We start from the raw sequence: 13682 nt of genomic DNA on the forward strand, positions 1-13682 counted from the left end.
AAAAATGGAAAACAAAGACGGCCAAATCGTTCACAAACTTCCGGTATATTTTCTATTATACACATTGTATCTCAAACATTTCAATATTTGACAGTCTTTCCGTCTGGTTCAAAATTGCATGACGGCTATTCATCACCTTTCTATTAATCGTACTATCTTTATTTCTAAGTCTACTCTGATGACATAAATTTTTATTACATGTTGTGTGACACTAACATTAATATCATTTATCATAACCACTTTTGTATGAATATTCTTGTATTAAAAAAAAGCGTGATACAGACATCTATGAAACGCGTTTATTTGTTTTAAAACAATGTCATTTGATGCATCTACTAAAGCATTTCCTATATATACATAGCAAAGAATTTAAACAGTTCTATAACAATTGCTTCCAGGCCAGGCAAACTGTGGTGTAAACAAGATCTATAGTCTTCTGTACATTCAAGAGTCCCAATAACTTCTGCCCAGAAAATCATAGCCTCGATAAATATGCCTGGAAACCTCCTCGAGACTGTCCTCCAGGGTGTGGATGCAAAAATGGCTATCATAATAAGTGGTCTAAAGATGATACTTGCGTCTTGGCTTGGATTATAATGATAATAATAACGCACACACTCAACATAGCCCCGCACTAGGGAAGCCCTGTGTCGCGGGTGCCCCATGGCACACATTTAGACACACACACTTAGACAACCACAATTTACACCCAAACTCACGAGAGAAATAAATGTAGGCCGTACGAATATGAACCTGAACCAGAACCTGGGACCTCTGCGTGGCAGTCCGGCATGGTAACCGTTCGGCCACGGAGGCAGTTAAAGATTGTCGTAAATGTTAGAAATCGTCCCATTTAGTAGAAGTCAGTAAGTTAGAATTTTTACTACAGAAACTGTTCACTTTGTCGATTTTCTAAATATTAAAGTCGGTTAAAAATAAATAACATGAGGCACTCTTTTAAAGCAGGCATACTTGTACTTTACTCCGTAAAATTTAGTTTGAACAAAATTAGGACGACGTAAACTTGCAGCGGCGCCTTACAAATTATATTTTTTAAAACACGACAAAACAACAAATATTTTATAATAGGTCAATAGAGACTGAAAATAAGTGTGGAGATATATTATAATGAGGGCATTAAAGTGCGTAAGTACGTGCTTAATTACCACCAGGTGCACGACTTGTTTGTTACGTCACATGATATCACAAAAAGTCCGTTCTTCTGGAAACAGTGAATTATTTTCCTTATTAGCCGCCTTCAAAAAATAGAGGAGGTTCTCAATTCGATTGTATTTTTTTCCTTGCACGTTACGCGATAAATTGGTTACCCCGGCAAATATCGGAGTCATCAAAATCATTAAAATTTTGATAATTGTTTTTTTGTTGGAAAGAGGTATTTAAATTTGAAGGAAATATTCCACCTGTAAGGGTGGCGACCTAGAGAATGAATCGCAGGGGGAATCGAAAGGGATTCCACGCACTTACCGGTAACCGATTTCAATAAAACTGGCAAATAGATGTCATTCCACGAACTATTGAGTTGTTTATAATTGAAAACCTAATTTGCTGTGTTGTACTCTCTGAGGTAAAGCGTCTAATGAGTCGTAGTATAAGCAGTCATTCAATAAATAAAACTGAATAAACTAATGATTAGTTACGTTACTCATCACTTTATTGTATTTTAGTAGTTAAAAAAAAGTTTGTACAGTTGCAAATGTATTGACGTTATAGTATGTCTATAGAGTTTTTGTTTTTCCGAAAGGCTTGTGGACGTGATAGACTTGTTTTTATTCTTCTTGTGTTTGAGTTTGCCTTACGATAAAAGAGATGGTGACGTTCGATATGTTTAGTATAGTCAAAAAGATGTGGGTGTTAGTGGCTTTAATAACTGCGGCGGGAGCTACCAGTCCGATAAGGGAAAAAAAATGTCCAGTGTATTCACGTGAGTCATTGTCGTTTCACTTCTTATATTACTTACGTTAACATTTACAAAGTCTTTACCTATGTAGGTAACATAGCGTAGCCTCAATTTATTAAGAGTCTATATAGCCTCGAATGGCTTTGATTGATTCCGCGAAACAGTGAAATTGTTGAATCAATCATTTTGGAAAAAATATTTATAGTAAAATTAAGGATATATATACACTGATTACTGTGTGGTGTGAAAACATGATTCCTAAAAATTTTTACCATAAAAAAAAATTACCTCGAAATTTTACAAGAAAACCGCTGTATTCAATAAGCACTTTACATATACCATTATTTTTTTTTATATCAACTGAACTAAACAGTACACGTATATACCTATACGATATACATTTTCCATTTCAAAGCAAAATGAACAGTATTAGTACGGGAAAAATTTGAATTCAAGCTGAAGTAGTCGCCTCCTAAGGATACAGGATACATCTGCAAAACGAGAACAAAATTAGTTACACTTATAAATAGTTTTCATTAATTATTTATATTATTCATTTATCATTAATTTTCATTTCACATAATACATAATTTGTTGCATGTAAGTAGTTCATGTTATTTTCATGACTAATAAGTGACAAAAGCTTTTTGACATATGATCATATTTGACCTTATTATACCAAGGTTTTTTTTTATAATTTCAAGCGACGGGACTAACAAGTCGTGCGCATGATGATAAGTTACACGCTTGTCCATAACAGTTGCAGTGCCACTCAGAGCTTTAAATCGCATCTCATCAGATCTGAGGGGCAATGCCACTGCGCCCGTCACCCTGAGACATATAAGTTGAAAAGTCACATGTGCCTGTTTTTTTGTTTTTCACCAACACCCTTATACCCTTCAAAACCAGAACACAGTAATGTAGATATTACTGCTTGTCGGTAGGTATAGGCAGATGGAAGTATTACCCTGAACGAACTCTTTCATAAGGAGCTCTACTGCTACTAGGTAAGGGCTAGTTCTTACCACGCAGAGCCGGTACAACAATACTTGAGTCTTAACACAAAAGATTATTTTTATAATACTATTTTTAAATACTTATTAGTGAATCAGAAACACTAAAAACTATTTTCCGTCATATCGAGTTCTTAAGTTTTTGAGATAATTACACATATTTTCTGTTATGATCGCAGCGCCATATAAAGCTGTTGATTGCGGGCCCAATGCCTACTGGGAGAGTTGTCCCCCGCAGTGTCCTCCGCATCAGAATTGCTCTCTACTTTGGTCTAAGTTTGCATGTGTTTCTGACGATGGTTACTGCTGCAAACCCGCATGTCGATGCAAAGATGGATTTTACAGAGATGAAAATTTCAAATGCGTCACTTCACAGCAATGTCGTGAGTGTTTTTTTGAACTTATTATTATACGAATAAACGGGCTGTTTAATTATCAGTGTGTTGATTGCGTACCTTCATGACGTACAATACATCAGAATAAGCTCGAAATAATATTAAGAAAAAACGAGAATAAAGATCTGGTATTACGATTTTCATGGGCGCTCACTATTTAACTGCCTTGATTTCTCTGTTATATTTTAATTTTGCTTGTCAATTTGTGTAGTGCAACAGTCAAAAGCACGTCAAGCTTGATACTTTGTACTTTGGACCGTTCTTATCGTAAGCGGCATAGAGTTGGACTTAAATCTTAAGTGTTAGACTTGACGTGCTCTTGATTCTGTAACTGCAATCGAGCCTAAGCCAGGTAAGGATGAATGTTAAGTAACAATCTGTATGTTCGTGTCTAAAATTATATATCTAAAAAAATATATATTTGAATATACTCCGTCGTTTTGTTACGCATATAAAAACGACAATATGTCGTAAATGCTGTCACGAAAGGTAGTTTTCTAGTCTTGAGATGTTTTAATCTTGTATCGTCTTAAGCACTTCAAGATATACACTTAATATTTTTTATTATTAATAGGTGGCTAATTATGGTAGGCATAAGAGCAAAGTTTGGGACGCACAGTTTCTCAATGTTAGTTACAGTCCACACTTTACTTTAGTATGTTGAGTACACTGTATTTTTAAAGTAGAATTTTATTAGTTCTTGTGCGTTGCCTCTTTCACCCGTTTACCCCTAATTTGTATATGCTATGGCTTACATAATCGAATGTCTTCTTCAATTTTGCAAAGTTCTCCTGACAACACTTTCTCTGGATTCTGAACCAATCATTATACGTACAGTTTGCTCTGTTGATAATGTCATTAGTTGCGTTTTATGAATCGAGTATTAACACTGATAATAACTTGTTTTAGAGGGACAACCCGATGAGCCAACTACTATTGCACCTTATCCAGAAGGTAAAGCGTTAAGTATTTTTCTATAATCTAAATATATAACCTATTCTTCATCTACAACTTCGATTACAGTATATTGCCGACATTCCTCTCTTCGTTTGTCTATGTGATCATTTTAATCGAATACAAAATATTCTACCACGCTGTGGTCAGTTTTATAGAATCTTTTAATTTCAGTTACACCAAAACCAATTCCCACCCCATCCAAAAAATGTAAAGGTCCTAATGAAAAATGGGTCAAGTGCAAAAGAATATGTCCACCACAGAGCTGTGATATATCTTACACTACTTACAAGTGTCCAAGCAAACAAAAATGCATAGGTGGATGTGATTGTATCAAGGATTATTTGAGGCTCAAGAATGGGACTTGTGTGAAGAATGATGACTGTCCACCTCGTTAGTATTCTCCAGACATATTTTTTGTAAAATATGCATTTTGCTGCCATGAAAACTGCGAAGATAGAGCTGAATATAAATACATCATTCTAAAAATAATTTTTGTTATCATTGGCCGATTATGAATATTAAGCAGGGCTTGGAATATCGGTATAATCAGGAACGTGTACTGTAAACACAATACTGGTACTTGAGATACTACTGCATAAATTATATTCTACATTTTCAAGGACACATACCTCTTACCTTGCTACAGTTCCGGTACAGTAATTATACCTGTATTTTCAGAAATCGGTACCATTAGCCTTTATCATATCATTATCATTTCACATAAAATTTGTTTTAACGCTAAGCAGCTAGGGATTGCGTTGCATTCTATAAAGCCAATTTCAGTTTTTATTTTTTTATTACCTTTAAGTTTGGAGTTACTCATCTTGTCAACCTGTGCAGTGAGTTATTTTGAAAATAGCAAAGTAAATTTTTACTTTACTTAGTCCATTCAATACATATATGTATATATATATATATATATGTTATATTACATATTTATTTAAGTTTGTGAAAATATTAATTTTTTCATGTTTGTACAAGATGATTACTTTTCTTGCTCTTCAGATGATTACGATAGCGCCCAAAGTCATAATACTTCATATCAGACTCTGAACCTTTGGAAGATAAACTTCACAATGTATTTGATAATTACACTAAATTTCTTTCCTTAGTTCATATCAATGCGCAGAGCATCCCGGCTCACTACAACGATTTTTTCACGTTTTTAGCGCTGGCATAATCGATTGTATTCTCGTGTCGGAAACCTGGCTGAAGCCTTCTGTACCTTCTACTAGCTATTCCATTCCGGGATAACTCTTTCGTAACGACCGAATTGGTTGTGGGGGAGATCGTGTTGTCATCTACCTTCGTAGCTACATCACAGCTGACGTTGTTTGCTGCTCTCAGTCACAGTACACTGGATTTTTGGAACATTTATTTCTTTCAGTTGTAGTTTACCACAAAAAAATCCTGCTTGGTGTTTTCTATAGCCCTAATGACAAAATAGATTACTTTAATATCTTGGAAAGCTCTCTTGAAAACTTAGTTCTCCTTTCTGATCATGTCATTCTTATGGACGACTTAAACACGTGTCGCCTCAAAAATGACAGTCGATTCGTTAGATTGTCAGCTTTGACGTCTGCGCTTGATCTCCACGTGCTTAATACAAAAAAACCGATCCATTACTTCCCTAACAGTAGACCTTCCTTGATAGATTTAATTATTGTTTCACACCCCGATCTGGCCATTTCGCATGGGCAGATGATTGCTCCCTTTTCACATCACGACTTAATTTATGTCTCTTACAGAGTGCGTCCATCTAAAATTAAAGGAAAGGTCCTTCTCTTGCGCAATTTTAAGCATATGGATCATCGTTTGAGAGAAGATATACGCTGTATTGACTGGTCTGTGTTATTTGCGTCTGACAGTATTGACGAAAAGGTCGATAGGATAATACTCAGTTGGTGAAGATTTATGATTCTCATGCTCCGGTACGGCCGGTGCGTGTCAAACGCGCGCCGGCTCCTTGGCTTTCGCCTGAGATTAGAAGAGTTATGGCAAAGCGTGACAAAGCCAAATGCCGTCTAAAACGCGAACCTTGTTCAGCAAACCTTGATGCTTATAAGAAGTTACGCTATCTCAGCAACAGAATGTGTAGGGATGCTAAACGTCGCTACTTTCACTCTACCATTCAGAATCTTTCCCAAGCTCAGGTCTCGAAATTTCTGCATTCCATAGGTGTGGGCAAATCTTCCTTGAATCAACCGTGACCATGGGACCTGTAAAGGGCCCGAAACGTCGGTTTGTTTGAAAAAACAAATATACGCGATTTAAATCCGGAAAAATAGTTTCATTCTTCCTTGAATGTTTGCCAAAACAACATAGATCTCAATGCCCTGAATTCCCTAGAACTAGAAAAGTTTCTAGTCCGCCCGTCATTCTTAACCTTATCACGAAATCTAATGCTCTTACCTCTCTTTTTTGTCTTGCTTTACCCGATTGTCCCCCTTTCACTTTTAGTGCAGTCACAGAGGATCTTGTAAAGAAGAGCGTCCGCTCGATCTCCACTAAGGCCATCGGCAGTGACAAATTAAGCCTCAACATGATTCTTCCAGTGCTGGAGGACATTGCGCCAGTTATCACTCATATTATAAATTTTCTCTCTCGCGCAATGTCTTTCCAACACAATGGAAAAAATCTTTAGTCATACCTCTCCCTAAAATTCCGAATTCTACTTCTTTCACATAATACCGTCCTATTTCCATTCTCCCTATTCTTTCCAAAGCCCTAGAATCCATCGTCCATGAACAACTTTTTTCTTACCTCCTCCCATAACCTTTTATGTCCGTTTCCGTCTGGCTTTCGTCCATCTCATAGCACTGTTGGAGCATTACTGAACATTACGGAAGACATACGTCGTGGATGATACGAGGCTCACTGTCATTGTCCTCGTGGATTTCAGCAACGCATTTAACTCTGTTGACTTTGACATTCTTCTTGGTGCCCTTCAGGCGGTTAATATGGCCTCTTCTGTTTTACGTTGGTTCTCTTCTTATCGTTTTGGTCGCCAGCAGTGCGTGAAAATCAATGATGGCTCGTCATCGTGGTCTAGCTTAACTGCTGGTGTGCCCCAAGGCGGCGTACTCTCTCCCTTACTATTTTCCATTTTCATTAATAACATTTCCAGTGTCATTTCTTCTCTATTCCATGTATATGCTGACGATCTCCAACTCTATCGTAACTTTGAGGTGGGCGAGGTATCTGAAGCAATTGCGGCCATCAATTTTGATTTGTCTGCCATACAGTTATGGGCTGTATCATTTGGACTTTTAGTTAATCCCGCTAAGTCTCAAGCCATGATTGTAGGCAGTAGCAGATTAATGCAAGTTGGATTGGTTACCGGTACCTGCGTTGGTTTATGACGGAACTCCCATTGCATATACTGACAAAGCAAAAAATCTAGGTCTAGTAATGGACTGCACATTGTCTTGGACTTCTCATGTCAATGAGGTTAGCAGACAAATGCACTTCTCATTTCACTCTCTCAAACGACTCCAATACTTTCTCCCTTTTCATACCAAAATTATGCTTGCGCAAACTCTTCTGCTCCCCTTACTCGACTATGCCGACATTTGTTTTTTAGATGTGACCGAAGAGCTTATGAATAAACTAGAGCACCTACAAAACTTGGCTATCCGATTTATTTTCGGTCTCCGTAAGTTTGCCCGAGTTTCCGAATTTCGCGCTCGGTTAAAATTGCTTCGAATTCGCCTTCGTCGTGATGTGCATATCCTGTCCGCCCTTTTTAATATACTTCATGACGCCAACTGACGTTCCTACCTTCGTTCCCGGTTCCATTTGCTGCCCCTTCCCACCCGTTCAAGGCGCCCGTGCATAACTAAGATGCTCGTTCGTCCTAACTGTAATATAAATTTCTTTTTTAAAATTTAAATTTCGTTTTCATCTCGTGCAACGCAGTTGTGGAACCGACTTCCTTCCCATATCCAGTCTAGCCCGTCTATCGCTTCTTTCAAGAAAAGGTTGAAAGCGCACTTTCTTGCTGAACTATCTTAGTATTCATCTTATTGTATTTTTTGTATATATTTATTTATGTATATATGTACCTATATGTATATATTACACTATTTACATATTGATGCTATTTATTATTATTCATTATAATGCTTATGCAAGTAACTGTATTTCTTTTATTTATTTATTTTTATTTACGTACTTTATTTACATTTATTATATTTTTTCCGCACTCTCTCTTGCACGCTATTGCCCGCTTATAACCTTAGCTCTCACTTGTCTGGGTTGGCTAAAAGAGATCTCTTTTAGAGATAAGTCCACCTTTGCTCACTTTCTGTTATTTTAATATTTCTGATGTATTTTACTTGGTGGAATAAAGAATATACATATATATATTAAATTCACAAAAAACGAAAATTCCTAATATCATACGGATAAACTACGAACAAATCGTGGACATAGTAAATAATCTTTTGCGTCCGTTGGTTCTTATTGCAGCAACGCCGAAAAATGTTTGTAGAACCAATGAAACCTATGTAGAATGTGCTGCGCGTTGTGGACCGTATGATACCTGTCCAGTAGATGACAGTCGCGCTATTGTACAGTGCTCTCAACCTTATCCATGCCCTCCTGGATGTATCTGTCAACAAGGGTACAAGAAGAGGAGTGCAGATGACGACACTTGCATTTTGGCCGAAGAATGTCGTAAGTTTCTGTTATAAAGAGTATTGAAATATTCGTAGTAATTTTAACTAAAGCCATGGTAGCCTGATGATTTGACCTATTGCCGCTCAAACAGAGGCCGTTCGAATTCGGGCTCGCGCCTCTGAGTTTCTTGGAATTTATTTGCGAAATTTAATTTGAAATTTATCGTGAGACTTTCGGTGAAGGAGAACGTCGTGATGAAACCTGCACGTCGAAGAAGGTTCATAAACCTAGGAAGACGTGTCTATAAAACGACAAAGTCTACAAAATTCTTACCATTCTCACACATTTGTGTGACAATGAAGATGATGGTCGTGATGTTATTTAAATATTTTTCAGCTCCGGTAAACTGCACAAGACCCAATGAAGTCTGGAATTCCTGCCCTTCGGGTTGTCGCGCCGAGTATTGCACAGATATTAGTCAGCAGTCTGCCTGCAACGAGCTTCTGAAAAACTGCCAACCAAAATGTGTATGCGCCGAACGTTACTACAGAAATGAAAATGATATCTGTGTCCCACCTACTGATTGTGGTAAGAACTTCTTATTGAACGCTCATAGATCAATTTATATGGATATTATTTATACTTATCTAGTTTCAAAGTAACAAAAATTCATAAGCCTCGTCGACACATCAAAAAATGGAAAACAAAGATGGCGAGATCTTCCACAGACTCCCAGTATATTTCCACTAATACACATTTTTTTCTAATACCAAGTGACGTCATCAACAAGTTATGTGCTTCGTGTTAAGTGACACGCCTGTCCTTAGCAGTTGCAGTACCAGTCAGAACTTTAAATTGCAAAGATCTGAGGAACACTGCCGCTGCACCTGTCACCCTGAGACATTAGTTGACAAGCCCCGTGTGCCTGTAATTGCACCAGCACACTTCAAAACCGTAACGCAGTACTGTTTATCTCGATCATCTCAATGCTTGACTGTCTTTCTGTTTCAAAATTGCATGAAGATAATCACAATGATCACCGCCTGTTTATCACTTTTGTACCAGTGCTTCTATTTTAATTTATTAATAATAATATGCATTACAAGTGTGCTTTAACATCATTTCATATATTCTCTTTTGTAGGAATATTTACTTAGGTATACAAAAAAACCTTTCACGTACACGCATCATTTACACAGGTATATTTATTTTAAGACAATGTAATTTGATGCATCATAGTAAACTATTTCCTACAGATACATAGAAAATAATAATAAACAGTTCTATAACAATTGCTTTCAGGTCAGGCAAACTGTGGAGAGAACAAGACCATAGTTTTCTGTACATTTAAGTGTCCTAATAAATTCTGCCCAGAAAACGATGACCTCGTCAAATATGCCTGTAAACCTCCTCGCGACTGTCCCCCAGGATGTGGATGCAAAGATGGTTATCGTTTTAAGAGCTCTCAAGATAATAGTTGTGTCTTGACTCAGGATTGTCGTAAGTATTAGAAATCGTCGCCTGTAGTTTGAGTTCGTAATTTGAAATTTTGACGAAGAACCAACGTTTACTTAGTTTCATCGTTTTATCGTGATAGTTTTATCGAGTTCTTAAGGATTAATGACTTGCATAAAGCGTGGGAGAAGGGAATAGTCAACAGTAGATTTGATGTGCTTTCAGTTTTTACGTCCGGAAGTGCATATGAATTTAATGACAATGAAGATATTTTTGATTATCAAGAAAGATTAAATACAAGCACGAGCTGTAAAATTGCGACTATAATAATGCTATTTGCCATATTTAGTGAGAAGTGAAACTAAGTTTGTGTTGGATATGAAGCATGAAGTTTTTCTTTGTAATACCAGGTGACGGGACGAACAAGTCGTGCGCCTGATCGTAAGCGACACGCCTATCCATGACAGTTGCAGTGCCGCTCAGAGCTTTAAATCGCAAAGATCTAAGGGGCATTGCGACGGCCCGTCGGTCAGTTGACAAGTCCCATGTGCCTGTAATTTCACCAGCACCCTAACCCTTCAAAACCGGAACACAGTAATGCTCACATTACTGGTTGGCGGTAGAAATAGGAAAGGTGGCAGTATTTACCTGGACAAACTCTTTCACAAGGAGCTCTACTGCTACTAAATGCCGAATGCTAATGCTAAAGGAGGAGGAAGAGGAGAGGAGAAGAATGATTAGGTTTTAGCGATTTTTATGCATAGGAAATGAAACTATTATTTCGGGTCTTAATTTTGTATATTTGTTTTGTCATCAACATTATACATAAATGGTTGATGACTTTACCATCTCAGGTAGCCGTGACCATGGGCCGTTTATTTTTTATTGGTTTGTTTGAAAGAACAAATATGCGCGATTTATAGTTTATTTCTTCATTCATTCCTGGAAAACGAACAGCTTGAAACTCTTTTTAAAACAGGAAGCACTTACATTAAGATAACCCACGTGAACAGTCACGAATTACACAATGAAATTAAGTGAAATATCTATGAGTTTACGCTTTTTTTCTTTCCCCAAGAAACATAAATTTATTGCAGAAAAACAATACAAACACATTACAGCTCTTTATTTACAACAAATTAGAGCATAATTTTAATACATATCTTAATACTTAAACGTCACAATTAAATTACCTATGTACGTAGAACACAACTTTAAAGGATACTGACTAATTAACACATGATTACACTTATAAAATTGGCTGTTTTAATGTACCTGTTTTAGCTCCAGTAACCTGCACTAGACCAAACGAAGAATGGAACTCCTGTCCACCTCCTTGTTACTCAGATGCTTGCGCAGATCGCAACAAAACACAATCTGAATGTTACGAACCTAAAGGATGTAGCGATCCAAGATGCGTTTGCAAACAGGGTTACTACAGAAATGCGAATCAGGTTTGCGTACCTGCTTGTGACTGTGGCTAGGACATTTGTTCTTGTGACCGTTGTTCGTACTAACATTATTTGTTAAGCCATGGTTGTAACTAACCACTATGATAAATAAATAAATGTTCGGACTCATTTTTGGTCGTTCTTTAATTTAGGGGTTACACGTGTATAAATAAGAAAGAGAATACATTTATTTGACTACCACAAACGAAACCACATAAGAAAAACATTAAACAAAAAGGAAACCAAAAACATAATTAATCACATAATTCACAAGTGACACAAAAATAAATAATTGCAAAACCAAACAAAAAATATTAAATTAAATTTAATTATTTGTCTTGAGGGAACGAAGAACAATTTCTTGTTCGTAAAACTACTACAGGGAACTATTATTGAAATAAATATTCCACATTTAGACTGTTTATAGATATAATAATTTTAAGGCTTCCTAAATGTGATCCTTGTCGAAAAAGAAAAAATATAACAACATTGGATCAAGCGCATTTTCTAGTTCCATAAAATTCCACTAGATGGCATTAACCCATTTTATGCAAATACTGGATCGCGGTGTTTAGATTTTTCCCTTGAATAGTGACTACTTTGGCTGAATTTTGTAATCTACTATCGTCATGTATGGACTTACCAGAAGGCAAGTCCTTGTGGGAACAGCTATCAGGGCTTATCTGATAGATGATTTAATACTGGTTTTACCTTCACTGAAAATGGTGTTGATTATAGGCAATTATTATGGAACATGGGCTTGACAATAACAACTTGGTAAAGGGACCTTAAAATACCCGTTGATACGGATACTTAAAGCAAAGCATCCTATTTTATTGTACATTCTGGCCATTTGGACCAAAAGATTACTTAAAATAAATTATAAGAAAAACTACATATAAAACAAAACATTTATATATCAGACCAAACCAACACTTGACAATGAAACTTTATGAAACTTTATAATTTAAAAATGACTTGAAACACGACATGCTTAAAAACAATTTTAATAAAGTATGAAATAAATCAAGTATTTATTGTTAAAAAAAAATTAAGTTACGTAAGTTAGCATTTAGTAAACATTTCGAAGAAACTCTGTTTAACTTCATAAAATAAACAAAGTAGCAAATTGTTATTTATTTGTAAGTCCATCGTTAGCGTACTTATTTCTGAAACAACATTAATATTAATTACTAAATGCTTTCGATAATTGAGCAATGTTGCATGATCATGGCATTGTATATTGTACATATAATTTGTTATACCTTTTCACAATGAATTCAAATACTATAGTTAAAATTGTTATTGTTGAGATTTTTTTTTATTAAGTAGAGTTTTAACGGCTTTGGCGTAATGCCATACAGCCTATTCTTCATTTTTTTTTCGTTTTGGATTCACTTTGTAAATAGTTTCAATCTTCATATGACATCAAAAGTGGAAGTGATGTAACCATTGACTTACAATTATATGGACGTCGGGTCCGCGCTAAAAAGTGTCCGAACTTATAGGGCGTTAAAATCGTATACAGAGCGTCATTCACGCGTTAGTCTTCGTTTGTTCGACTGAAAGCGAAGCAAGCAAAATTAGACAGTACTGCGATGACATTACAATTTAAATTCAATGTTTTAGCTTTTTCATATTCCTTTACATGTCACTACGTTTAAATAGGTTGACTTGGATATTTTTTTCGTGGTTTTTGTATTAGACCCGTCGTCCATTTATTTGTAAGTCAATGGATGTAACTGTAAATAACTATTACAGATGACATTTCACTTTTATATCGGCGTAGTCAATTAATATTTCGTAATACCATAGACTGTGTCGTAATTATAAGCTTTGCTTGTAATCTGCCATCTGTTGTTATCTTTTGGTA

The 13682-nt window shown here is 36.2% G+C and overlaps 1 protein-coding gene across 2 annotated transcripts; it reads left to right on the forward strand.

The window, feature by feature from the left end:
- The first annotated feature begins 1827 nt into the window (after nt 1–1827).
- Nucleotides 1828–11941, forward strand: LOC113229212 (zonadhesin-like). 2 transcript variants are annotated; one of them, XM_026462732.1, is made up of 8 exons: nt 1828–1942; nt 3111–3314; nt 4236–4280; nt 4455–4673; nt 8754–8960; nt 9300–9491; nt 10206–10403; nt 11643–11941. In XM_026462732.1, the coding sequence occupies exons 1-8, from the start codon at nt 1828–1830 to the stop codon at nt 11840–11842; spliced, it is 1380 nt and encodes a 459-aa protein (XP_026318517.1). In that variant the 3' UTR covers nt 11843–11941. The 2 variants fall into 2 exon arrangements, with proteins under 2 accessions (XP_026318517.1, XP_026318518.1); XM_026462733.1 differs by lacking the exon at nt 4455–4673 and having other exon boundaries at nt 11643–11939.
- The last annotated feature ends 1741 nt before the right edge of the window (nt 11942–13682 follow it).

Source organism: Hyposmocoma kahamanoa, unplaced genomic scaffold, assembly GCF_003589595.1.
Source record: "Hyposmocoma kahamanoa isolate Upper Pololo Valley unplaced genomic scaffold, ASM358959v1 296, whole genome shotgun sequence".
Taxonomy (NCBI): domain Eukaryota; kingdom Metazoa; phylum Arthropoda; class Insecta; order Lepidoptera; family Cosmopterigidae; genus Hyposmocoma; species Hyposmocoma kahamanoa.

What these genes read in the sequence shown, in the direction of transcription:
- LOC113229212 (XM_026462732.1), top strand. Translation starts at nt 1,828, where the DNA reads ATGGTGACGTTCGATATGTTTAGTATAGTCAAAAAGATGTGGGTGTTA. An exon ending in AAAATGTCCAGTGTATTCAC is followed by an intron (nt 1,943 to 3,110) that starts GTGAGTCATTGT and finishes TTATGATCGCAG; the next exon opens with CGCCATATAAAGCTGTTGAT. An exon ending in TGTCCCACCTACTGATTGTG is followed by an intron (nt 9,492 to 10,205) that starts GTAAGAACTTCT and finishes AATTGCTTTCAG; the next exon opens with GTCAGGCAAACTGTGGAGAG.